This window comes from Penicillium lagena (genome assembly GCF_028827675.1).
Source record: "Penicillium lagena strain IBT 129212 chromosome Unknown utg000003l_segment0_segment0, whole genome shotgun sequence".
Taxonomy (NCBI): domain Eukaryota; kingdom Fungi; phylum Ascomycota; class Eurotiomycetes; order Eurotiales; family Aspergillaceae; genus Penicillium; species Penicillium lagena.
Window position 1 is genome coordinate 2,210,099 of NW_026623224.1, and position 24,799 is coordinate 2,234,897.

The 24,799-nt window shown below is 54.5% G+C and overlaps 10 protein-coding genes across 10 annotated transcripts; 6 read left to right on the top strand and 4 right to left on the bottom strand.

Annotated features, from left to right (window-relative positions):
• Window positions 1-2,984: 2,984 nt before the first annotated feature.
• Window positions 2,985-4,864, top strand: N7510_006071 (amino acid permease GAP1; the record flags this gene model as incomplete). The annotated part of the gene is made up of 3 exons (XM_056977997.1): window positions 2,985-3,267; window positions 3,324-3,741; window positions 3,802-4,864. The coding sequence occupies 3 exons, from the start codon at window positions 2,985-2,987 to the stop codon at window positions 4,862-4,864; spliced, it is 1,764 nt and encodes a 587-aa protein (XP_056834029.1).
• Window positions 4,865-6,145: 1,281 nt separating this feature from the next.
• On the top strand, window positions 6,146-9,035 carry N7510_006072 (GTPase-activating protein RGD2; the record flags this gene model as incomplete). Its single annotated transcript, XM_056977998.1, has 6 exons — window positions 6,146-6,376; window positions 6,441-6,794; window positions 6,859-7,585; window positions 7,636-7,731; window positions 7,783-7,968; window positions 8,020-9,035. The coding sequence occupies 6 exons, from the start codon at window positions 6,146-6,148 to the stop codon at window positions 9,033-9,035; spliced, it is 2,610 nt and encodes an 869-aa protein (XP_056834030.1).
• Window positions 9,036-9,816: 781 nt separating this feature from the next.
• On the bottom strand, window positions 9,817-11,863 carry N7510_006073 (AAA family ATPase CDC6; the record flags this gene model as incomplete). The annotated part of the gene is made up of 3 exons (XM_056977999.1): window positions 9,817-11,465; window positions 11,523-11,768; window positions 11,818-11,863. The coding sequence occupies 3 exons, from the start codon at window positions 11,861-11,863 to the stop codon at window positions 9,817-9,819; spliced, it is 1,941 nt and encodes a 646-aa protein (XP_056834031.1).
• A 483-nt stretch (window positions 11,864-12,346) lies between these two features.
• On the top strand, window positions 12,347-13,990 carry N7510_006074 (DNA-protein crosslink repair co-factor UBX5; the record flags this gene model as incomplete). Its single annotated transcript, XM_056978000.1, has 2 exons — window positions 12,347-12,842; window positions 12,897-13,990. 2 exons carry the CDS (start codon window positions 12,347-12,349, stop codon window positions 13,988-13,990), a joined length of 1,590 nt encoding a protein of 529 aa, XP_056834032.1.
• Window positions 13,991-14,873: 883 nt separating this feature from the next.
• N7510_006075 (putative Ste20-like serine/threonine protein kinase) lies at window positions 14,874-16,835 on the top strand (the record flags this gene model as incomplete). Its single annotated transcript, XM_056978001.1, has 4 exons — window positions 14,874-14,925; window positions 14,984-15,014; window positions 15,068-15,384; window positions 15,436-16,835. 4 exons carry the CDS (start codon window positions 14,874-14,876, stop codon window positions 16,833-16,835), a joined length of 1,800 nt encoding a protein of 599 aa, XP_056834033.1.
• A 646-nt stretch (window positions 16,836-17,481) lies between these two features.
• On the bottom strand, window positions 17,482-20,168 carry N7510_006076 (putative C6 transcription factor; the record flags this gene model as incomplete). The annotated part of the gene is made up of 5 exons (XM_056978002.1): window positions 17,482-17,655; window positions 17,703-18,306; window positions 18,364-19,741; window positions 19,792-19,943; window positions 19,999-20,168. The coding sequence occupies 5 exons, from the start codon at window positions 20,166-20,168 to the stop codon at window positions 17,482-17,484; spliced, it is 2,478 nt and encodes an 825-aa protein (XP_056834034.1).
• Window positions 20,169-20,294: 126 nt separating this feature from the next.
• N7510_006077 (uncharacterized protein) lies at window positions 20,295-20,585 on the bottom strand (the record flags this gene model as incomplete). Its single annotated transcript, XM_056978003.1, has 1 exon — window positions 20,295-20,585. The coding sequence occupies one exon, from the start codon at window positions 20,583-20,585 to the stop codon at window positions 20,295-20,297; it is 291 nt and encodes a 96-aa protein (XP_056834035.1).
• Window positions 20,586-20,694: 109 nt separating this feature from the next.
• N7510_006078 (L-rhamnonate dehydratase) lies at window positions 20,695-22,080 on the top strand (the record flags this gene model as incomplete). Its single annotated transcript, XM_056978004.1, has 3 exons — window positions 20,695-20,781; window positions 20,831-21,053; window positions 21,116-22,080. The coding sequence occupies 3 exons, from the start codon at window positions 20,695-20,697 to the stop codon at window positions 22,078-22,080; spliced, it is 1,275 nt and encodes a 424-aa protein (XP_056834036.1).
• A 304-nt stretch (window positions 22,081-22,384) lies between these two features.
• On the top strand, window positions 22,385-23,239 carry N7510_006079 (SDR family NAD(P)-dependent oxidoreductase; the record flags this gene model as incomplete). Its single annotated transcript, XM_056978005.1, has 4 exons — window positions 22,385-22,453; window positions 22,510-22,778; window positions 22,841-23,050; window positions 23,170-23,239. The coding sequence occupies 4 exons, from the start codon at window positions 22,385-22,387 to the stop codon at window positions 23,237-23,239; spliced, it is 618 nt and encodes a 205-aa protein (XP_056834037.1).
• A 183-nt stretch (window positions 23,240-23,422) lies between these two features.
• On the bottom strand, window positions 23,423-24,558 carry N7510_006080 (uncharacterized protein; the record flags this gene model as incomplete). The annotated part of the gene is made up of 2 exons (XM_056978006.1): window positions 23,423-23,841; window positions 23,892-24,558. 2 exons carry the CDS (start codon window positions 24,556-24,558, stop codon window positions 23,423-23,425), a joined length of 1,086 nt encoding a protein of 361 aa, XP_056834038.1.
• Between the last annotated feature and the right edge of the window lie 241 nt (window positions 24,559-24,799).

A 24,799-nucleotide genomic window follows, 5' to 3' on the forward strand; every position in this document is an offset into this window, starting at 1 on the left:
ATAAGTGCAAGTTATACGCATAGTTCGCAACGCCTGGATCTCGTACTTTGTCCAGATTTTGGGATACGGAAGAATCTTGATCTTCAAAATATAAATAGCCGACCGTTTACGGAATAACGTTAAGAAAACAGCTCTTCATATCCAAGGTTTCTTTGCAAATGAGATCTTTTCTCTTGACAAACAGACTATTGCTAGGTTTCAATGTAAGTATACCAATGAACAATACTTACTGCCGTCCGCTACGCATAATTACTTAAAGGAACCCTAGAGCAAGTTGTTAAATAGAAAAGTGAAAAAAGTGCATCAAGGTGGTGACGTTGAATTCAGTGAACATTAAGTCTCTGACTTGCGTAGTTATGATAATAACTAAATCTAGCAAACAAGCACATTCTCGCTAGAGAAATAGTCAATAGGAATGAACGAACGAAGAAGTAGAGCAACACCAAAACTTGACCCCCCTACTTAGCCCTTGCTTACTTCTAGGATGACAATACACCCCGCAGCCTATTACCGGCTACAGCCGGTGTGGCGTATAGCCCTGCAGCAACGCATACATGGGAAGAACAAGGTTAACCGCAAAGCCAAAACTCCATCCGCTTCGTCAGCGCAACCTCTTCCCCGCAAGATTCACCTACTAAATTGCCTCATGTCCCCCACAGTACAGCTAACGCCATGAAGTCATTGGTGGAGACGCGCTTGCGGCTATTCTCTAACCAAGTGGATCAAGGCCGGGAGGAAGGTGGAAAATGCCGCTTTGTGTTGGCAGTAGTCGGTGAAGATTATTGAGTGTGGATAGGGGCATAGAGTCTAATTTCTGTGCACCGGGCCGGTGAGCTTGGCACAGGCGGAGCCGAGGTATAGTACCGGATATGCAGGTGTTGGACATGGAGTCGGGTAAATGCATCCTGACGGTGAAGTAGTTGGTTAGAAATGCAAGACTTCAAAGAACACATCGATCTTGAAGCATAGTTAGATGAAACAGGCGAATTATGATAGACCACGAACACGCAGACAGCAGACAACCGAGACCCGAAACATAAATGACATTTCAGCGGACGATGATTCGTCCCATAGGGCCGATCTGAATTTGGAAAGTTTAGAGCGAGATCGTGTCAAAAAATACTTTGACTCTGGTTGGTACACTTTACCCGAAGGATCCCTCTGTTTTGAAACTCGGGCACCAAACCACAAACACGAATAAGGCCGACCCCGATCGCTTACCCCAGACTCTCATCCGCAAAGCCGAGTGGAAACTATTAAGTAACAGAATGGTCTATCGCCCCCGCAGCTGATCATGATGGGTCAAACAAGCGATAACTCTAATACGACAGACTCACCACTGAAAAGAAAGGATTAGTGATTGAAAGTCCGTGATAAAAGCCCCGCAGCGAGCAATCGTCATTATCACTACTTGTGACTAACTCCCGTAATTCTTTTATCTGGATTGCCGCTGTTGACACTCCACTCTCTTTCTTCCTTTCTATGGAGCGACGCCGCCATGGTTGACAGGAAACTCAAACCGACACAGAAGAAACTCTGACTCAGCCTCCAGGTTCATTATTATTACTAGGGTCAGCTCGATGTTACCGTGGCTGCTGTGTTGTGCAGGCGCAGCCAGTCGCATGTGCGCCTGAGCGCCATCCGCCCGAGTGGCTGCGGTGGCGAAAACCCCGAAGACATCGCGTAAATTTTCTACGACAGATCGTAATTGCTTGCTCGTGTCCTGCAGCTGTCTGTAGTTAGTTCCGGGCAACACTAGGTTGTCTGTATGTCAGAACCTGAAACCCGGACGTGTATGAACCAAGGTTTGCGCGAAGGATGGGGTCCTAAATTTCGCTGACCGGTATACCTACAGAGAAGGGGGGGGTTCGGGGCAACCAAAATGCAAGCCAAGGCGTTGCCAGTGGAAGGAGCGCCCAATCTCGGAAGTGATTCCTGGACCGGTGATTGGGGAGATGAGATGTCCTAGTAGTTTACGGAGTAGTTATACGAAGGGGCAGGGACACACGGGCCCAGCCCGGGCCTGGGAACACCGCGTGATATTCGGTTCTCCCGGGGTTCCATGCAGGTCACTGTGTGGCAGGGTCAATAGGATGGCGCTCCGAAACAGTCGCATTCGAGAAAAAAGTATGCCCCGGAACTAGGCCCATTGCGGGCGAGGGCTGAACTCTTTCCAGCTTCTCATGGGGCCATCCGTTCCCGCCATCAGCCATTGCGCAGCCATCCCTGGTACGCCTCGGACGCCGTCGGACAGGGGTGCTTTCACTTGTTGCTGCTACTGCTTGTCGATAATTACGGATGCGCCGGGGCAATCGTCGTATAGTTGTAGGACAAGTCGATAAGAGCTACCCACCGGCAATCCACAGCAGAATCCTACGACCTTGGCCCCTTTCTCTTATCTAGGGTTGGCCGGGTCTAATGATTGGCTAACGGGCCCTGTTTGGACATTGCGGAGAGCGACCGGGTTAGGGCTAGCGTCAGCGATCCCTGCCGTCTTGGGGGCGAAAGCTTGGCTGTCGGTTTGTACCCAGTCGGTATGATCGGGAACACGGTGATGAGAAGAGATTCAGGGGAGTCATAGTTCGTGAGAGAGTGAGGGATCCCACTGGGGGAACCAAAGGGGACATTGTAAAGTCGAGTCTACCAAGTGGTTGCTGCAGTAGTGCTCCTAGGCCTACGGAGTAGAGATAAGAGTGCCCCATCGCGGTGTCCGTAGCAGTGCCCCATCGTCCATCGGTTACTCCAGTATTCATCATGTATCAGCATACGGCCCATGCGCTCTCGACCCAACCAGCGCACGTTATCTCGGCGAGGCAAAATGCACATTATTAACTGAGGTATTAATTCTTTCAGATCTGCCTGGTCCGACTATATACAACTGGTCCCCCCCCCGCCCACTCGGTCTCCCGTCTGCTCTTCTTCATTACTTACTTCCTTCCTTCCTTCCCATCCTTCCCTTACACTTCTCCCTCCCCCTGGCAATCATGGAGGAGAAAAAGGTCATCACAGAGTCGAAGACGGCCGTCGCAGAGCCGCCCCCAGCTTATGCCTACGGCGACTCCGAGCCCACTCGCGGCACGCTGAGGGAGCGCATCGTCGATAGCTTCAGGCGCGACCCCAATGCGCATGTCACCCATGGGGGTGCGGAAGGCGCCGATGGAGCGGGCTTCGATATCGAGAGTGCCGCGCAGAACACTGCCAACTCTCCGCTGCAGCGCAAGCTGAAGTCTCGTCACCTGCAGATGATTGCCATCGGTGGTTCGATCGGTAAGGAATTGCCCCTGATCCATGTAAGAGGTCGTCTGCTAACGTGCTTCTGATAGGTACTGGTCTGTTCGTGGGTTCGGGATCGGTGCTGGCCTCGGGAGGTCCGGCCTCAGTGCTCATCGCCTACTGTCTGATCGGAATCATGCTTTACTGCACCGTCCACGCGCTGGGCGAGATGGCCGTCCTCTTCCCCGTCGCGGGTTCCTTTGCCCACTACTCGACTCGGTTCATTGATCCCGCCTGGGGCTTTGCCATGGGCTGGAACTACGCGCTGCAGTGGTTGGTGGTCTTGCCCCTGGAAATCGTTGCTGCGTCCATCACCATCGGTTACTGGAACTCCCCGGTCAACAATGCCGCCTGGGTCGCCATCTTTTGGGTGTTGATTGTCGGCATTAACATGTTTGGTGTGCGAGGCTACGGTGAAGCCGAGTTCGTGTTCGCCATTATCAAAGTCACCGCGGTCATTGGATTCATGTGAGTAATTCCTTGATTGCCTTGGTGATTGGCGTTATCCACTCACACTCTTCTCTCTAGTATTCTAGGAATTATCATCGACTGTGGTGGTGGTCCCGTAGGAGGTTACCGGGGCGGAAAGACCTGGATCAACCCAGGTGCCTTCCACGACGGCTTCAAGGGACTTTGCAGTGTCTTTGTCAACGCTGCCTTCGCCTTCGCTGGCACTGAGCTGGTCGGTCTGGCTGCGGCCGAGACGGCCAACCCGCGCAAGACTCTACCGACTGCTGTCAAGCAGGTGTTCTGGCGGATCACTCTCTTCTACGTGGTCTCTCTGACTCTCGTCGGCCTCCTTGTTCCATACACCAATAAGAAGCTTATTAGCGGCAGCTCTTCGGAAGATGCCCACGCTTCGCCGTTTGTCATTGCCATCGAATCCGCTGGTATCGATGTTCTGCCGTCGATCATGAATGTTGTGATCATGATTGCAGTCTTGTCCGTCGGCAACTCCTCCATTTACGGCTCGTCCCGTACCCTCGCTGCTCTCGCCGAACAGGGCCAGGCTCCGCGAATCCTGGCGTACATTGACCGTAAGGGCCGTCCTGTCTTCGCCATTATGTTCGCCTCTCTTCTGGGTCTGCTGTGCTTCCTTGCCGCGACCCCCAAGGAAGTCTTGGCCTTTGAGTGGATGATGGCCCTGTCGGGTCTGTCTTCGATTTTCACCTGGGGCTCCATTTGCATGAGCCACATCCGCTTCCGCCGCGCATGGAAGCTGCAGGGCCACAGCACGGACGAACTGGCCTTCAAATCGCAGGCTGGTCTGATTGGCTCGTGGGTCGGGTTCCTCTTCAACTGCCTCGTGCTCATCGCCCAATTCTGGATTGGCGTCTGGCCGTCTGGCTACGTTTCTTTGAGTGCGTCGAGCCGAGTGAAGGTGTTCTTCGAGGCCTATCTGGCTGCTCCCGTTGTGATAGCCTGCTACATCCCCTACAAAATTTACTACAGGACCAAGTTCCAGCGCTCCGCCCGTATCGACCTGGTCACCGGTCGCCGGGACCTGGATGTCCAGCATCTGATTGACCAGGAGAGGGCCGAGCAAGCCCAATGGCCTGTCTGGAAGAAGTTCTACAAATTCTTCTGCTAGACTTTTAATGAGCGTTGTTTTAATGAGAATGCTTCGTTTACCTGTGGGGGGTTCTGAAAGGGGGTGGACCATGTGTTGTATATCCATAACATACTTATATCTCTTTGCTATCACCCAGCTTAGCTTGACGATCGATATCTAGATGATATCTCACTCGCCTTTGCTGACGAATGGACATGGCATGCCATAATTAGTCCATTTGTCTCTGTTTACCCTTATACATTCCGTAGTCTGCAGATGCTCAGATGCCATTCATCTTCGATGCGCTGCCGATCCTCGCCCTTCATCTCGTGGAAAAATGCATGTCTTCTCCAGACTTGGCATGTTTGCCCTATTACAGTGCTTCCTAGCAACCTTCATCAGGTACCATGGAAGTACAAAAGCCGAAACTTCCAGGCACAAAGCAAGTACCACTAGAGTACCTCATGATTGATATATTAATATTATCCCCCCCTTTTTTCCAAACTCCGACGTAGTTTTTCAGCTCGACACCAGGCCGTGCTCTCCGGGTCTCTCGGGTCCCCCAATGGCAACACGAGAAAAAAAAGCCGCCAAAAATAGTACGAAATGGGAGTTTTACTTTAAAGGGCGTTAGTCAGTGGAGTCTTTCGTATTCATACCGTAATACGAGTTGATCTGCACCGCCGGGCTACGTCAGCTTCAATCGTAATATTACCGGGGCCCAGGGCATGACGCCGGGTTCCAGGCAGTCACCCGGATGGATCTTCGTCTTCTCTCTAACTCTGCCTTTGTACCTAAGCAAGCCACAACTTGCTGTTTTTACCTTCGTTTTGCTTTTACGTACCAGTTTGCATTGCATCGCCAGTTCCCCTGGGCTCGGCCTGCTTCCGTTCGTTCTCTTCCTTGAACTCGTCTCGTGGTCTTGCCGCAGCCGCAGCCACCAGCCACAGCGCTTACCCTCGACCTCAACCTCCCACTCCTATCCTCGCGCATTAAAATTCTCCCCTGACGGTGTGGTCCAGCAGCTCGGCCATCCTTCTCATTATCATCTACTCGGTACAGATCCTCTGCGCGGGTCTGGATCGGACCCCAATTGCCCACGAAGCCAGCTGGTCTGCCCTCGGTGAACGAACGGCCACGAAGTCTCAAGACTCCCCCACAAGCTCTGACGCTACGGGACTCTTCTCTGGAACCTGCGCGAGACCACTTCCTCGTTCCCGATTTCCATACACACGGTCTGGAGGAATCAATTGCGTGTCTGCGATTACGTGTCCAGTGGTCACTGCGTCAAGCGTTTGAAAATCGCCGGTCGTCGTCACAATGCCTGGTTTTTCGGATTCATTCTGGACGCCCGACTATGCCACCGGGCTGGGGGTGTTGTATGGCAAGTTACAGCAGGGTGTGGTGGAAAATAAGCAGATCTTGACCATTGCCTCGATGCGCGCAGATGCGGAGGAGCAGTATGGTCTTCGCATGGGCGACATTGCTCCAAGTGTCGATCGCTTGACGGGAGCTGGGTTTGGCAAGGATGATGGGGCCAGTGTTCGCAAGGTTTGTGGAATTGGATGGATTTGCTCGTTGGCAGCACAAGCGCTGATACTATTTTTCGCTCCAGGCATATGAAGGCGTCCGCACTGAGATGATCGAAGCCTCGCGGAACCATCGCAAGATTGCGAACAATATCCGCGAATTGGTCGTTTCGCCTTTCCGACGCTGGAGCGATGGGCATGATATGCGTGTCCAGCAGTCGCAAGATAGTCTTCAGTATCGCATCAAGGAGCACACGAAACAAGTTGAGCTAGTCCAGAAACTGCGCAGCCAATATTTCAACAAGTGTCGTGTGGTTGAGGACCTCGAAGAGGAGAATAAGCTCGCTTTCCAAGCGCCCGAGGCGAGCCCCCCGTCAAGACGCCGAAGCTTGTCCTGCCTACTGCTGAGGAGGAGCCCGAGGAGGAACCCGTGGAATTGGGTGATCGGATTTACCCCCGGAGGAGGTCAAGCAGCTTCTGCTGCACATGCTGGATAATATCAAGCTCGGCGATGCGAAGGTGCCCATCATCGGGACTTATCAGAACACCTCAACGGGCGCGGATATTGTGGAGTATATCCAGGCGAATATGAATGCGCATGGTCTTGCGCAGGCGGAGAGAATTGGCCAGGATCTGGTGGACAATGGCTTTCTTCGCTTGGTCGGCAACATGGGCAACGTCTTTGCCAATAGCTCTAAGATGAACTATCAGTGGCGATCCAAGGTCTTCCAGCTCACCGGCATTCCAGAGAAGAAAAAGCCTCTGTTGCGTGTGACGTCCATGGCAGCAAGCGAAGACGGCAGCGAATCACCAATCCAGTCTGTTTCGGATATTCTGAATACCTGGAATCCGCTCAACAACCCATATCCGAACGAAACGCCCGCCGAGAAGTTGCGGAGAGAGTCTCTGGAAGCCGATGAGCGGTACAAAGCCGCTGTGCGGAGACTCGACCAGATCCGGTGCCGTCTGGAAGAGGAGGTCGTTGAGAACCTCCGCTTCATGGAGCAGTGCGAGCTGGACCGCCTCAAGGCAATCAAGGCCGTGGTCCTTGACTTTTCTGGGGCGATCAGCAACGTCATTCCTAATCTCCAGAGCACCGTCGACCACATGCTGCTGTACCAAGAGACGATCCAGCCCCTGGCAGATCTGCGATATTTACTGGAGAACTATCGAACAGGTGGCTTTGTCCCTCGTGTTCAGGCGTACGAGAACTACTATGGCTCCGTTGAAGGTATGGTGTCAACGATTTGATTAATTGGAAGGACGCTAATTCCGAGGCAGATCAAAACTTTGGTGTCGACCTTGAAGCCAGAGCCCGCACTGACCGCAAGCGTGTCCCAATCTTGGTGACAACCTTACTTACCTACCTCGATAACCGTAAGGTCTTCAATCCCATCATAACCTTGGCCGAATGCTAATCAACGCTAGGCTATCCCGAACTCGAGGGTGATGAAGCACGACGGGGCATCTGGCTTCATGATGTCCCGCTAGGACAAGCGCACCGCCTGCGGAGCATTTTAAACAACAGCAAAGTGGACTACCGGGAGGAGCTGCCCAGATACGAGATACCCGTTGTTGCGAGCGTTTTGAAACTTTATTTGCTTGAATTACCAGGTCAGTCTTTAAGCCGATGTAGTTCACCGATCTCTGCTAACTCCTAGACAGACTCTCTCGTCTCTTCGCAAGTCTACGAAATCGTGAAAACAATCTATTCCACCACCGCTCACGAGACCACGGAAGAAGGACGCATTAAGGTCCTCCAAAGCACTTTGGGACAGCTCCGCCTCGTCAACATTGCCACACTTGATGCCATCATGACCCATTTCACGCGACTGGTCGACCTGACGTCGGCCGACGACAAGTACATCTCCACTCTGGCCCAAACACTGGCCCCCTGTATCTTGCGACCTCGCACAGAGAACAGCTTGACCATGGACGAGCGTCACAGCTTCCGGCTGATTCGGGATCTATTCGCCCACAAGGAAGCCATCTTCGGTGAGCTGAAGCGCCAGTCCAGTGCAATGGGGACCTCCATCTCTTCCCCGCGGCCTCGCGCGATCAGCACAGACGAGAGCAACCGCCGCGCAGCTATGGAGGCCCGCCAGCGCGCTATCGTCAATCGCAGCCGAGCCACCAGCCCCGCTGCTCGCCAACGACACCGTCGTGATCGCTCCAGCGGCGCATCCGAGTCCACCCGCTTCCCCATAAACGTCTCCAGCCCTCCGGGCAGACACAACGTGCGCGGCGGCAGTTTAGATGTGCCCAACAGCGCCACCCCTTCTGAACCAGATGACAACAGCTCTCCAACCGTGAATGTCCAAGCCGCTGCCGAAGCAGCCACCACCAACGGCGCGTCTGTCGACTCCCCAGCCTCAACAACCGGAGCCCCCGCCAGCACCGTGTCGGAGTCCTCCAGCTCCCCTCCTCCACCAGAGACCGCCTCCGACGGTTCACCCACCCCAACCCCAACACCAGCACCCACCTCCGGCGAGTTCGACAAGCGCAACTCCATCCCCCGCTCGGTCGGTGCTCGCTACACCCGCAAGCCCGGTCTCGGCAGCCTGTCTAGCTTCCCGACTGGCGCGGGCGTCAACTCCCCCGACACGGATAGTAAGCGGAATAGTCTTGCGGAGAGTGAGCCCAAGGGCGTGACTCTGGAGGACAAGCCCATGGATGATTAATCGGGAAGGGAAGCAGCGGTGGAGTTATCGTTGTTTTGGGGGTTCCCGCTTATGCGTCGAGCGAGGTTTTTTGCAATCTGTATCGAAGAGGAAGGCAGGCAAGGCACGAAGCCGGAAATATACGTCATGTCCTGCCTAGCCTTTGAATATGTATCGTTTGGCTCTGAACATGGCAGAAACGAGACTATATCTTCCCCTTTCTTCTTTTCTTGTGTGTTCTTTTTTTATCATGTTTGCTCTGGTTTTCCCTTGCGCCTTTAAGTTTTTATGGGAGCATTGTTTCCTCCAAGGCATGAATGCATTCATACCCTTATCTTCGTTCTTCATTCTGTATTTCTGGTTTACTGGTGCGTCTTGTATGTTATCCAATATATGCGTCCATGCCATTCCTCTCCTTTCTTTTCCTTAGGGACTTGAAATCCGTCCATCCGCTGTGTTCTTATCTAGGTTGGCACATTGCATGCATGTATACTCTTCTCTTATGAATGATTTCATTGAGGAATTCATCTAAAAGCATAATCATACTCCAGACATGCAAAGCAAAGTACAAACACCAAACTAACAAAGGAGATAACCATAATGAGAACAAGGATAACACATGGGCAGACGCTAGACATGATAGAGGTAATGGTAAAATGGACTCCAAGAATGCAGAGCAACAGAGAACAGACAGTGTTGTACAGAAAGAGGTAAAGGTAAACACCGTCTTTGAAAGGACTTCGTGGATGCAGGAGGAAGGATACATGCAATGAGAGAGTGCGATGCAGGGAAACAGTCAAAATCAAAGACCCTCGCCTCGGAGCAGCCGACGTAGGATTCCTTCGCCGGGACCGGCGATCTGGCTCTCAATTTCCTTCTGGGTAACGAAGCAGACAAGACCTTGTTCGTCGAGACCCTTGTGAGGCGTGGCGGGTGTGTGTCCCGATTTTGAGGGTGTGCGGCGGATATCAGAGCCGGCGGCGAGAGTCCCGCCGCGGCCGCGGCCTTGGTACTCGCCGACCAGTCCCATTGTCTCCAGATTTCCCAGGACATCCTTGAACTCGGTAGCTGTTAGAGGATGAAGGATGTTGTCGTTTCGACAAAGGGCACAGTAAGTGTCGAAGGCTTGTTTAATGCTTGGAGCTGCCATTCGGGACTTGGACGGCGTGCTGGGGATCTCGCCTTCGCGACGTTTGCGTTCGAGGGCGATTAGAGCGCATATTGCTGCTTTCTGTTGAAGGTTCAAGCCCTGCAGTCTTTGGACGGTGCCTTGCCCAAAGGCCGAGGAGGTCACCTTGGCAATGTGCGCGATGCTGGCGCGCGGTGCCGTGAGTGCAGTGTAAGATGACATCGTTACAGCAGCCTGAGAGGTCGAGCCTCCTTTGACAGGGGATGCCAAGTTCTTGTTCTCTGCTAGGATCGCGGAGTTCTCGAACTCCTCGGCTTTCTTCTTCTCCAGCTTTTGCTGCGTCTCCAGCTCAATGACATCGATGGCACGCTTGATCAGCTCAAAGGCCTTACGAAGATCACCGGTTTGGGAGGCCACCTTTTTGGAACACAGCTGGATGGCGGCAGGATGGAGGAAGGGGACGAATTTGGGGTCGGTCTCCGTTCCAGGTACAAGTAAGGACCGGAGGCGGCTGGTGATCACATTCGCGATTGAGGTAGCGTTGTACGGCAAAAATGCCAGGAGCGTTGGTTTCAGGTTCTTTGCTTTCAGCTGTGGAAGAGACCGGTCGGTTAGATCGAGGGCGTTGGCGATGCCAATCAGCAGGAGGCTCGACTTGTTATGTAGCGACCATTCAAACAGCGACTGTAGAACGCCCGAATCTCCACCCATGAGCAAGTGGTCGATTTCGTCCAGACTGACCAAGAACAAATCCTCTCTCTTCTTAGGGGGGAGGAACATTGCCTTCAATTGATCCGCCTCGCTCTTCTTGAACACTTCAGACTCCTCTCCGAAGTCCTGGATCAGCTTGCTGTAGACATCGCGCGCAGCTCGCATGCTGACACAGTTGACATGGGACACTCGAACGATGGAGAGATCAAGGTCTCGGCACACCTCTTGGACCATGGCGCTTTTCCCCGTTCCAGGAGGACCGCTCACATAGAGACATCCTCCTTTTCTGGATCGGATTCCCTCCTCAATAAAGGACACTATTTTTTGTCGCTCCGTGTCTCGCCCAACTAATGTGGTTGAAGTGGCACCGCGTGCAAATAGTTGCCTTGCCTGCGAATAAACCGACTGCGACACATGAGCCGCACTGGGAGTGGCACTTTTCCGAGGCGTCGGAAGAACATCACTATGGCGAGGGGTGCGTGGAGTCATGGACTTTGCGCCCACCTGTACTCGGTGCCTGGGCGTGACGGGCGATTGCTGTAGTGCATCCCGGAACCTCGACTTCTGTGGTGTTTTGAACTCGATTTCTCCACTCGGTTTGGCGTTTTCCTCTGCAATACCCATATGTTAGTCTTGACAAGACATCTCTCCCGAGGCTCTCAGCTTACCCTCTACCGGCTTTGAGCTGCGGAAATGCGAATTGATCTTGGTCGGAGACCCACCCTGGCCATCACGAAGGGTGTGCTTGGATGGCACGATGTCCGCAGCACCCTTGTTCCCATCGCCATTCTCCTGATCTGGCTGACCATCCTTTGTCCTCGATCGCAGTTGGCGTTTTGGCCGTGGCTCGCTCTCCTCCTGGTGAACTCGGGGAGTGCGAGTGCGGCGCTTACTGGCGGTGCGCTGCGGCAGCTCTGGATGTTGGGTTAGTTGAGTAGAAGGAAAAAGGGTAGTTGCATTCACCTTCGTCGACTGCCCGAGAGCGCTTTCCCAAAACACTGGCTGCCATATTTGGTGGGTGTGGGTTGAGATTGACGGAGAGTAAGTGCGATCAACCCCCGTTGGAGTTGTTCCTGCCAAACACGCGCCTTTGGTCGTGTTTCGCGTCGCGCGTGCCAATTTCTGCCGCAGGCGGTAAAGCGCTGCATTGTTGGCGTTCCTGGACACCCGGAGCTTAGTCAAGCGCCATGAGGTCACTGGCAGATGATCCGCGCGGTGTTTTGTAGCCTGCGAGCGCACTCCGGGTGATTTCCCCCTCAGTGTTGAACTTCCACCTCTCCCCTCCTCCTCCTTCTTCCTCTACCGACTTCGTGGGTAGTTAGCCGTGTTGGTTCCTCTGGAGTTTGCAGCAGTTTGCAGCGGTCTACTCCGGATTCGCTTGCTCCCCACCTCGATTCCATCTAGATCGTTTCTCTCGCTGCCCTGAGCGCAGAATATTTTTCGACTTTCCCACCTGCCTCATCCTGTCCGGAAGCTCGCCTGAAACACAATCATGGCGGACGACGTGGTGGCTCAGTTCACCGAAATCACCGGCTCGTCGCCGGAGCTGGCAACGCAGTACCTGCAGCTGGCGGACTCGAACATTGAACAGGCAATGCAGCTCTATTTTGAAAATGGAGGCGCCCCGTTGACAGAGGAACCGACCACACAACCTCCTGCTCCTCAACCAGCACCCCGCCGCTCCGGATTCGAAGACGAGTCGGGGGTGGTGCAGATTGATTCGGACTCGGAAGATGAGCTTGCCGCCGCGACTCGAACCCAACCATCCGCTATACCCGGTGCCAGACCAACATTCGACGATGATGCCGCCATGGCTCGCCGCCTACAAGAGGAAATGTATGGTACTGCACCGGATGGTGAGGCTGAGGATGGTGTGCGCGCACCGATGGCACGGACGACGGAAACCCTTGTGGGACCGGGATTGGATTTTGACGAGGATGATATGCATGCCAATATCCTCAGTCAACTACGTACTCGCCAGCGAGGAGGTTCGTGGCTACTTTTCTTCGTCAACAACGTCTGACTAACATTTTTTTTCCTAGGGCGACCGAATCAGCCGGGCATCTTCAATCAGCGGCAAGACCCATCGATTTGGACGGGCGACTCCGAGGAGTCACATCGTGAGCATCTAGCTGCAGCCACAGGAGGAGCCTCGGAGACTTCGTCGAAATCCAACATGCTTGCGGAGATGTATCGCCCCCCGTTTGAGATCATGTCAAGACTGCCGTGGGATGTGGCTCGTCAGGAGGGGCGCGATAACGAAAAATGGTTGCTGGTCAACATTCAAGACTCGTCCGTCTTCGACTGCCAAGTTTTGAACCGGGACTTGTGGAAAGACAAGAGCGTTCAGGAAACCGTGCTGGAGCATTTTATCTTCCTACAATTCTCCAAGGACGACCCCCGTGCTTCGCCGTACTTGCAATACTACTTCCAAGCGAGCAATGTCTCCGACAACTACCCGCACATTGCCATCGTCGACCCTCGTACTGGTGAACAAATGAAGGTGTGGTCTGGGCCTCCAGTGGTCAAGCCTGCCGAATTTCTCATGCAGCTTCACGAATTCCTCGACCGATACAGCCTGAATCACAATGTACGCAACCCTGTTGCGAAGCGGAAAATAGAGAAGAAGGAAAAGAGTATTGATGCGATGACTGAAGAGGAGATGCTGGAGATGGCGATGCGGAACAGTCTTGGCGAAGGTGGTGCTGCGGGCCCAACGCTGGAGGATCCGGATGACCTGACCCGCAGCACGGAGGACGTCAAGGGCAAGGGCCGGGCCATTGAGGAGGATGTGAGCATGACCGGGACAGAGCCAGTCGCGGAAGAAGAAGAAGCCTCTCCATTTGGCGCAATTCCAAGCGATCGTCCGCACACCGAACCCGATGCTGACCCGGCCACAACTACGCGCATTCAATTCCGCCATCCGTCCGGCAGGGTCATCCGACGGTTTGCACTTTCGGACCCAGTCCAGCGAATCTACGAATGGCTCAAAGCAAGCCCTCCACTAGAAGAAAAATCTGGGGTGGAATTTGAGCTAAATGCCATGGGCCGCAATCTCATCGACCAGCTGAGCACCAGCATTGCGGACGCGGGACTGAAGAACGGAACTGTGATGATCGGATATCTGGAGGACTGAATCCGACTTCTCTTTTGTTTTCGGCGGTCATCTATTCTCGGTTTCACTGGGCGTTAAAGATGGATGATTGCGATCATGTTCCAGACTTGCGTTGTTTTGCTCTCCTGCCGAGTATTTACGTGGCAGGGCCTACGGGTCTCAGATACAAGGATCTTCTTTGCATCTTCTGGGAGGTTATGATATTCCTAGAAGTTATCGCTGAACAGGTCCATAGAATTCCTAGACCTCTTCGAGCTCCTATTCATTTCCTATAGATCTAGCGGGTCTCTGTCGCCAGATCAACGCACTCACCGCCCTCGATAAGCTTCACCGCCTGGCAGAATGCCCCCCTCGTAGATAAACAAAACGCAAGGGAATGAATTGTTCCTTTCTTCCTCACACGGTATTCCACACCCCCTCGCTATTTTCTGAGTTGTTGAGGGTTCCTTTGCGAGTTGATGATGCACCACGACTGATGATTCCTTAACATGCTCTGACCAATCTCACCCATTGCGTAGAGAACTACCCGCCCACACTCGTTTGTTGACAGGCGTGCCACCTGTATGTTGACAGGCCACAATCGATGAACAAATGACTGACCATCCTATTCGCCATATTCACCAGACACATTCTCTATCCTGCCCCATTCTTGCTTGGTGTGGAGTACATCTCTCGGGTCTCACCCCATCCGATCGATCCATTCACACGGTATGTGCCACACGGCGAATATGACAATACCACAATACCGGGTCATATTCTTGGGCTTCTGGACTCGGACCCCAGACTTCATTTTCTCCTTGCATCGCTCTCATTCCCTAGACATCCTCGAAGCTAACACCTTGTCCAAGTTCCACACTGCTACATGAACCTCGATCCTCTCAAGCGACTCCACTAGGCTGCCAAAATGCCAGCACCAATCGACCCAGAGACAATCTACACTAAGCAGACCTGCATTGGTATGTATTCCGACCTTCATCGCAACTGCAGTTGTTGACTGTGATTCTAAACTCTCAGGCGGGGGAAGTTTTGGCAGGGTCTACAAAGGGTAAGCGGAGTACTTGGCGTAATTCAGACTCGAATGCTGACCCTCTGTCGCAGTGTAGATAAACGGACTGGAGAATCAGTCGCCATCAAAATCATCGATGTCGAAAACGCCGAGGATGAGGTCGACGACATCATCAAGGAGATTGCGATCTTGTCGGAACTGAAGTCCCCCTATGTCACCAAGTACCATGGCTCGTACTTGAAGGGATCGCACCTTTGGATTATCATGGAGTTTTGCTCTGGTGGGAGCTGTCATGGTCTGCTGCGTCCCGGAGTGATTCACGAAGAGTACATTGCCATCATCTTGCGCGAGCTTCTGCGCGGCTTGGAATACCTCCATGGGGACCAGAAGCTGCATCGTGATATCAAAGGTGGGTGATTATCCATGGAATGGGTGGATTGAAGGACTAACGACATCGCAGCGGCAAACATCCTCTTGAGCGCCAGCGGTCAGGTCAAATTGGCGGATTTCGGAGTATCTGGACAGCTATCGGCGACAATGACCAAGAAAAACACGTTTGTCGGCACTCCGTTCTGGATGGCTCCCGAGGTCATCAAGCAGTCAGGCTATGATTACAAGGCAGACATCTGGTCCCTGGGAATCACCGCGATCGAACTAGCTTGTGGAGACCCTCCATATGCCGATATACACCCGATGAAGGTGTTGTTTTTGATCCCGAAGAACCCGCCTCCTCAGTTGGTCGGTAACTTCAGTAAGCCATTCAAACAACTTGTGGAGCTTTGCTTGCGCCGAGACCCAAAGGAACGTCCGTCAGCTAAGGAGCTGCTGGAACACCCGTTCATCAAACGTGCCAAGAGGACGACATACCTGACAGAATTAATTGAACGCTCGGAGCGCTGGCAGGCAACTCATCAAGGGCAGGGGGATGACCAGGACTATGACGAGTGGGAAGTCAATCAGGAAGCAAACACAAAACCTGAAGAAGAGGACCTGTGGGACTTTGGCACTGTTCGCCCGGCTGGTGGTCGAGTTCCAGCCCCCCCTCTGCGACCATTGAAAGACTCGGATACAAACTCACGAAGTAATGAAGCAGATGAGTGGGATCTGTGTGGTGATGACACGCCCAAGAAAGCCGCAGCATCCAGCAACCAGACACCCCAGCCAACAAACACGGACAACTCCGGCCTCAACTCGTCACCATCTAAAACCCCTCTGCCACCGTCGATTCCATCCTCACCTACGAAGAAGCCTTCCACGCAGGCACTGCTAAACCCTCTTTGCACTTCTTCACCCTCAACCACCAGTGCAGTCTCCGAGCAAATCCGCACGCCAAGTGGTCAAATCACCAGAAAACCAGCACCTCTCCCTCAACCTGTCTCTCATACTGCACTCTCAAAACAACCCGAGACACCTTCTTCCCCAAAACCAGCAACAGGCCTCAAATCCAAACGCGCCGCCGCCCCAGTCCTCGAAGAGACGCGCACACCCAACTTGGCGCGAAAGTCTTCCTCTGAAACAGACCGCGCAACCGCCTGCGGAACCGTGATCATTCCCGCTCTTCGCGCAGCCATGAACCGTCGCAGCCGCAACCTGGCCCGTCTCGATCCCGGCCGCAATGCTGCTAACGGCGGCAAGCCCACCACCGAGGACGAGAAGAAGCAGTGGGAGCGCAGTGTCCATGTCCACCGCAGCATGGAGCAAGTGGCCGATGAGATCGCGAGGTCTTTCTCGAATCTTCATCGCTGGGACTGCGAGGCTCCCGTTGATATGGGCGGTGGTGTCGATGCTGTTCTTGATGCATTCTTGGAAGAGGTCCTGGTGAGGCTTCAACCTGCTTCTTCTCCATCTCACTCTGCATGAGCCTCAGTTCTTTTGTGGTAGGATTTCTCTTTTCTATGCTCTCGCTGTCTGTTTCTTAATCTGTTCTGCTTATGGGAGTTACGCTGTGGCTGGTGTCTTTGTCTGAGTGGGCATGGCTTTCGACGCGTACATGTTTCTTCTCCCCTTTCTTCTCGTTGCTGCTCCTGTTGATTTTCCACACGTACATGATCATGTCTGCGTTCCTGTCATTATTGATGCTTGATGTTCGACCGAATCTCCACGCTCTCTCGACGTGCCTCCCTAGCGGCAAATAATCAGTCAGTTCACAACCTGTCCTGTCTGTACGGGACAACACAATCCCGGTCTGGAACCGGGAAGACGATCACTGATTATTTGCTCTGGGGCATGCAACGGCCTTCTTCTGTTCTTTGTTGATTATATTTTAGAGTTTCGTTTCGAGTCAATTGAGTTGATTCCTGTTTCGCCTGCTCCCAATTCCAACTCCATTGCTTCGTATTATTTTTGAAATGAAAGGAAAGAGCAGGGTATAAATACACGACAGCGGGTAGGAAGAACACTATATATTAGGTGAACATGGCTATTTCTTTGCATAAGGCGTCAAAGGTGCAGATAGACAGGACATGAAAGGTGTTGGGTAATGTTCGGTATGAGTTGAATCTTGATATCATCCACCCGGCCGGAACAGCCAATCCGTTTCAGGTGTCGGAATCAGATAATTCGTGATGTTGAACTCGTTCGCATTCACCGTATGGCCGCCATCAACAACAGACGCCGGTTGCCCGGCGCCAGTGAGGCCATGGATGGACATGGGGTCGGGCACAGGCTCGCCCATATCGAGCTGGGCCGCAGCCCCAGCCGGGGGTCCGGGGCCCGCGGGGGCGGGACGCGAGGGACATTGAAGAAACCAAAGACGTCGAGATACTCGAGTTCGTTTGGCGCGAGGTTACGCGCCGGCACGACGGGACCCACGGAGCCGGGGTAGTGTCCGCCGCCGCCGCGGCTGCCTGCGGCAGCCGGGGACTCGCGGGGCTGGCGCGAAATGAGGAAATCAAGATCGAATGCGCAGCGGCGCATGTCGGCTAGGATTTTGACAGTGGATGGCGTGGAGCGCTCACCATCCATCAGCGCGGCAGATTGCTGGTATTCGCCGTACTCGTCCAGGACGCGTTGTAGTATGGTGCTGTAGCGCTCTGCGACTTTCCAGTATTTGCCCATGCGGGCGAGAGCGTCGACGAAGAAGAGAATGTCTGGGCTGACGGTGTGGGCTATGGTGGAGCCGTGGACAAGTAGGAGGCGGGCAGAGACCCAGAGGGTGAAGGCGAAGGGGGGGCCGAGCTTGTCGAGCATGTTGTGATCTACGACGAAGCGGGTTACGGAGAGGATGTTGTCCACGGCGAGAAGGCAGCGTTGGCTGGCGCTGTAGGATGGGGTGAAAATTGGGGACCGCGTGGTTGGGTAGGCGGCTGATGAGTGAAGGCGGATCACAGCTCTAGAAGGGTGTAAGTAGTTTTTTTCCACTAATGGGTCGGAAATGGGGTAAACTCACGTTTGATAGGTGGTATGGAGTTGCACCCAGTCACTGTGAGGACCGCGACTGTGCTTCGACCCGCTGACGAGCCGGGATGAGTTCTCAAAGGCATACTCCGCAGGCAGATTGAATTCCCACGATGTCAACTCGTTGTCGAGTTTTCTATACGTAGCCTGCCACTCTTCCACATCCGAGAGAGCTCCAATATCGACGGGTCGTTTCAGAAATGTGTGAATACGAGACAGGATCCCGAGGATCTCCACGTAGAGCCCGAAAGAGCCCACATTGTCGGCGTGACTGAGGTAGTCGGCGCGGTCACCGGAGTAGTGGAACCACCGCGTTTCCACAGGATGATTCTTCATAAAAAATTCGTCTTTGCATGGCAGCTTGCGGTCGATATCTTTGTCGTCCAAGGCGAAGTTGAATGCCGTGGCGAGGGTCGAGTATCGGTCCAGCAAGTATACCATCCAGAATAACCGACGTCTACTCTCATCCTCGATCCACGAGTCCGGTTCGGACAAGGTGACGGCTCTGAGAGTATAAATTGAAGGGTAGACGGGAGCAATGAGGGTCGACTTGGACTCCACGGCCAGCCCTAATTGGACGACAGATCGTGTAATGAGAGCCAGTAGCTTCCAGCCGGGTGGACCATTAGATGAACCGACGAGGTCCAAGGCAAGAATCACAAGCGCCTGGAGTGCTTTGACAGACGAATTTTCGAGTCCATACAGAAGAACCTTTTGTTTGGAGGAGTCGTGGAATCGTTTGCGGTTCAGCTCGTTCAGCCGAACGTCTGACGAAAAGCGAAGTGTGGTCGCCACAATCGAGTACAGAACAATGCGGTCCGCCTCTTCCAGTGGGGACGGCCCAAAGAAGGTATCAAGAGTGGTTCGACGATGGAGAATCGGGCACCAAGGATTAATATGCTCAAAATAAAGGTCCACCAAGGCGTACAGCAGATCATACGGCGGAAGATCAAGATCTGGATCTGCTAGTGATTGTTCCTGATTTGAGGATAGAGTGAAAGGGATTTTCAACGACGATTCATTCGCTGTGTAATCACCGCCATTGGAGGGATGGGCTTGCGGCAATGGGCCTAGTGACGGAGGTGCCGGAGGCCCATTTTGTAAATGAGCTGGTGCTGTCGTCTTGACGGAGGCCTCCGACGGACTGGCCATGGTGGTATCGGGGCGGCGTGAAGGCAATGTCACAGATGTTGGGTCGTTGAAGTAAAAGGCCGTCCGGGGACTCGGGCCATGCACAGCCGACGGTTCTGATGGAGAACTATAGGACAGAGGACCAGCCTGGGGTAGATCGTGACCGACTCCCGGCTGGCTCTGGAGGATGTGCATCTCGATGAGCCGAGCTTGGGCTTGGATGACTTCTTCCAGGCGATCTAAAAGGGCCGTTAGACTTGAACCCTTCGAAGAGCTCGTTGCAACTTACTCAGACGCTGCTCCAATTCCTTACCATACCCAGCCCGGAGGCCAGGCTTTTTCCGCTCCTTGTACTCACATATCTGACCGTTGCGCGTACACCAACCACAACTCGGCTGCGTGCGATCGCATTTGACTTTCCTCTGCTTGCAGAGCTCACAGCTAGAGTGATCATTAGATCGAAGGTCATCTAGTTTAAATGGCCGGGGCAACGTACGACACGGTGAGGGGACGCTTGCGTTTCAACGCGCGGGCTGAGGAACCGTTGGTGTCCGGGAGATCGTTATCCGAGTCTGCACCGGACCATGACTCTGCCGCACTGTGGTCTTTGTCGAAGTGATTGGAGGAAGGGGGCTGTTGGACGGCAGACCCTGCAGGACTCGGCATGGTGGTTTAGCCGGGAGGGCAATCTCCCATCATCCAAGCCTCGAGCCGAAGCACGGAGTGATCTCCGTGGGGGGACAACAACCACGGGGATAGTCCGATGGAGGGATTGGAATGGTGGAGTGGAGGTCAGGAAGGCAGGAACGAGAGAGGAAATTCAGTCGAAGAGTCGGAGATCGTTGGGGCCGAGCGAGTGCCTGAGGCAGAGGCGGGGCCCCGCAGAAACAGGGACGTAGGGTGCAGAGTCGCACTCGGTCCCTGGCGACGTCCAATAAGACTACTGGGGACCAGGAAGGGACTAGGCATGACGATTCGGTAATAGTGGATTCTGCTTGTGCCGAGCGTGCAGCCCACGTTGTCGTGGTGGCGTCCCTCGTGCTGGTCGCATGCCTTTCCTCCGGCCGCCTCGCCTCGGGCCATTGCGTACCGAGCTGCCCCGGCGGGAAATAGTTAAACACCAACTCGGCCGTTCTTCCCTCCCTTTCTTTTTCTACTTTCTCGGTTCCAGAATCGTTCCTCCAAAGCCACAATGATCGCAACATCCAACTTCCCTCGCATCAAGGAGGTCCGCACCTTCATCATTGACGGTGTCGGCTCCGGCGGCGACTACCACAATGTACGTGATGCCAACAACGTGCGGTGCATCAGGACTGACCCTCTCCCAGGTCAAAGGCGGCCACTGGCTGGTCGACAGCAACATCTCTACGCCCATGGCCAAGTGGGCGCAGTACCGCGGCTCGCGGACATCCTGGGGGATCAACGTGCTGGGCTCGTTCTGTGTCGAGATCGAGGCAACCGACGGCACCAAGGGCTTCGCGACGGGGTTCGGTGGCCCCCCCGCGTGCTGGCTGGTGCAGCACCACTTTGATCGGTTCCTGGTCGGTGCTGGTACGTATCACCCACAAGCAGGAGTAGCCATGCGCATCGGCTAACTGTTCTGTGACCAATAGACCCCCGCGACACCAATGACCTGTTCGAGAAGATGTACCGCGCCTCCATGTTCTACGGCCGCAAGGGTCTCCCCGTGGCGGTGATCTCGGTCATCGATCTGGCGCTGTGGGATTTGCTGGGCAAGATCCGCAACGAGCCCGTGTACAAGCTCATTGGCGGGGCTACTCGGGAGCGCCTGAATTTCTACTGCACAGGACCCCAGCCGGCCTCGGCCAAGGCGGCGGGTTTCATCGGCGCCAAGGTGGCGCTGCCGCACGGCCCCGATGAGGGGACCGAGGGCCTGCTCAAAAACGTCGAGTACCTGCGTTCACAGCGCGAGAGCGTGGGGCCGGATTTCCCGCTGCGGGTCGACTGCTACATGTCTCTGACGGTGCCCTACACAATCCAGCTGGTCAAGCGCTGCGAGGCCCTAGGTTTGGACATTGACTGGTGGGAGGAGTGCCTGTCGCCCGATGACTTTGACGGCCATGCGCTGCTCAAGCGCGCTCACCCCACCGTCAAGTTCACCACCGGCGAGCACGAGTTCTCTCGCTATGGCTTCCGCAAGCTGGTCGAGGGCCGCAACCTGGACATCCTCCAGCCCGACGTCATGTGGGTGGGCGGGATGACCGAGTTGCTCAAGGTCTCGGCGATGGCGGCCGCCTACGACATCCCCGTGGTGCCTCACGCCTCCGGCCCTTACTCCTATCACTTTGTGGTGTCGCAGACCAACAGTCCGTTCCAGGAGTACCTGGCCAACTCCGCCGACGGCAAGTCCGTTGAGCCCGTGTTTGGCAACCTCTTCCTCAACGAGCCCATCCCCACCCAGGGCTACCTCGACGTGTCCATCCTGGACAAGCCCGGCTTCGGCTTGGAACTCAACCCAGCCGCGCCGCTGATCCCTGCGGCCAACATCCTGACCCCGGCGCCGCAGAAAAGTCTTCGTGCACCGGACAGCGAGCAGCCGAACGGACCCACGGCGTAGATTTCCAGAATGAACGTATAGCGTGTGCGCATGAAACTTGGCTTTATTCCTGTTATGTCTCGGTCCTGTACATATTCCACGAATCAAACATATCCAATAGACTGAATGAATGATGACGGATAAATCTGAGTCTTGTCCCCGCTTCAGAATTAATCATTTTTCCGTCCGGTTAATAACGGCCTCGGTCTTATCCACTCCTCGGCCCAACATCACCACGAGATCCCCGAGCCGGTGGGTTATCTTATCTGGCGGGGGAATAAATGAGAACAGCCAGCCTTCCGCAACATCAATACTCACGCCACAAATGACTCTCCCACAGCTGCTGGTCGGAAAAGTCGCCGCCATTACCGGCGGTCTCACAGGCATTGGCCGTGTATGTGCCGAATTCTCGAATCCCCGGACGAAAGCTGACTGACCGGCATTGGTTAGGCAATTGCCCTGGAATACTTCCGCCATGGAGCGAAAGTCTCCGTCAGCCATCTGGGTGGTGCCAAGGAAGATGACCTGCTCGCCGCCATGCACAAGGACGTGGATGCGATCGAGGCCAGCGCAGTCCAAGAGCGCTTCCTCACCGTCGCAGGCGACATTTCCAAGCCCGAGACCGGCCGGGACTTCGTCGCCAAAACGGTCGAGAAATTTGGCCGCCTCGACGTGTTCGTGAGCAATGCAGGCGTGTGTCAATTCGCCGAGTTTCTCGAGTACGTAGCTACCCAAATCTTGAGAACGTACCATATCTCACTAACTCACTCTATCTATCCAGCCTCGAACCCTCCCTCCTCGAGCACACCATCTCAACCAACCTTTCCGGCGCCTTCTATGCCACCCAGGCTGCCGCGCGCCAGATGGCCCAGTCCCAGTCCCCGCCTGGCGGCTCCATCATCGGCGTCAGTTCCATCTCCGCGCTCGTCGGCGGCGGCCAGCAGACGCACTACACGCCCACTAAGGCCGGCGTCCTGAGTCTCATGCAGTCGTGCGCCGTCGCGCTGGGCAAATATGGCATTCGCTGTAATGCGCTGTTGCCGGGGACTATCCGCACGCAGCTGAATGATGCCGACATGGCGGATCCAACTAAGAGGGAGTATATGGAAGGCCGGATTCCGCTTGGGAGACTCGGCCAGCCACCAGATTTGGCGGGGCCGGCGGTGTTTTTGGCTTGTGAGGAATTGAGCAGTTATGTGGTGAGTCTCTCTTTGCCTAGTTCTGGTAGATTCACACTGACTTATCCCTTTTTGGGGGTTAGACGGGGGCCCAGATCCTGGTGGATGGTGGGCTGTTTGTTAATCTCCAGTAACACTTGCATATATCGACGTAGATTTTTCTCAACAAGCAGACCCAAAAAAAATTATAGTTGAATACCGTAGGCCTCCACGGCCACTCCTCCCCAAACACCCTTCTTTTGCTCCTCGGACAGCCCCCTTCTCTCCAAAATCCCCTCGACTATACGCCGCCACCGATTCCATGCGACATCACCGCTGCCACCGGTATTGCAAACCGGCCAGTCTGAACCGAACATCACTCGCTCTGCGCCGAATGCATCAAACACCGCATCTGTCCAGGGCTTGAGCCGCTCCACCAGGGCAGGGATGTCAAATTCAGACTCGGCATCTAGCGGTGGTAGCTCTGTTAGTGCCCCGGAGAGCTTCATGTATGTTCGCGGATGGGCGTGGGCCATTTTCTCCGTGAGATCTTTCCACTCGAGGTAATCAGAGTGGTTAGGGACTGACGCTGGTGGGAGACGGAGATTGGGTTTGCTGAAGTGGTCTAGAGGCAGTCAGCGAGACAGATGTCAAGTGCAAGAACGAGAAACTGACTGATGATAATGGTCACTGCCTCCTTCGAGTCCTTTGCAACCCCACTGTACACCCTTTGCATCATCTCCACCGACTCTCGCAGCTGTCCCAGCCCGCCCAGTCGCGCATTCACGCCCAGCTCAAAGGCCAGGCCTTTCGTGCCCAGCCAACGTAAACCCTCCACAAAGGCGGGAGCGAGCATAGTGCCAGCCGGTCTGTTTTGCGTCAGATACCGCACCCCGCACACCCTGCGCCACACATCCTCCGTCTTCGTCCTCTCCTTCACCTTATCCATGTACGCGCTCAATACCTTTGGTCCGCCGGGAACAGGGGCCCACGTCACAATCCCCAGGCAGAGACTGTGGTGTGCTGGCTGGTGTCCTTCTCCGGGGATCGGCTCACCCCGCGCAATCCGCGTGAGGAGCGACACCTCATCCAGGGCATGAGTCCATCCGGGTGGATCATGCTCCGCTACCGACGAGATGCGATCCACCTCCACGAAAATAAACCCGCGCAGGTATTTTGGATCATGGGTTGACGCATCAGTAGACACCGACGAGCTCGCGTGGCGGTATTCATCAACGCTGTGCTGTGCACCGATGGGGTTGCCGGGACGGTACCAGGCGAGGGTTGGGAGGTGTGATGCCGGGAAGAGGTGGACGTGGGAGTCAACTATGGGGGTAGACATGGTTAATTGAGTTATTATTGAGGGTTGAGTCTTATCGAGGTTTTAAGTACTGTAATCAGTGGATCTCCATCCCGTGGGAATCGGAGGGCATTTGCCCGAAGGATGACAGCACCAATCTGCCGCCAATTACCCGAAGGGTCCTTGGACTGAAGTACGCAATTAACTATAAAAGCATTCCACTCGATCGCGTTCGTCTCGTATCTTCGTTATTTAAATTCCGCTAGGTGCATGGCATCCAGGC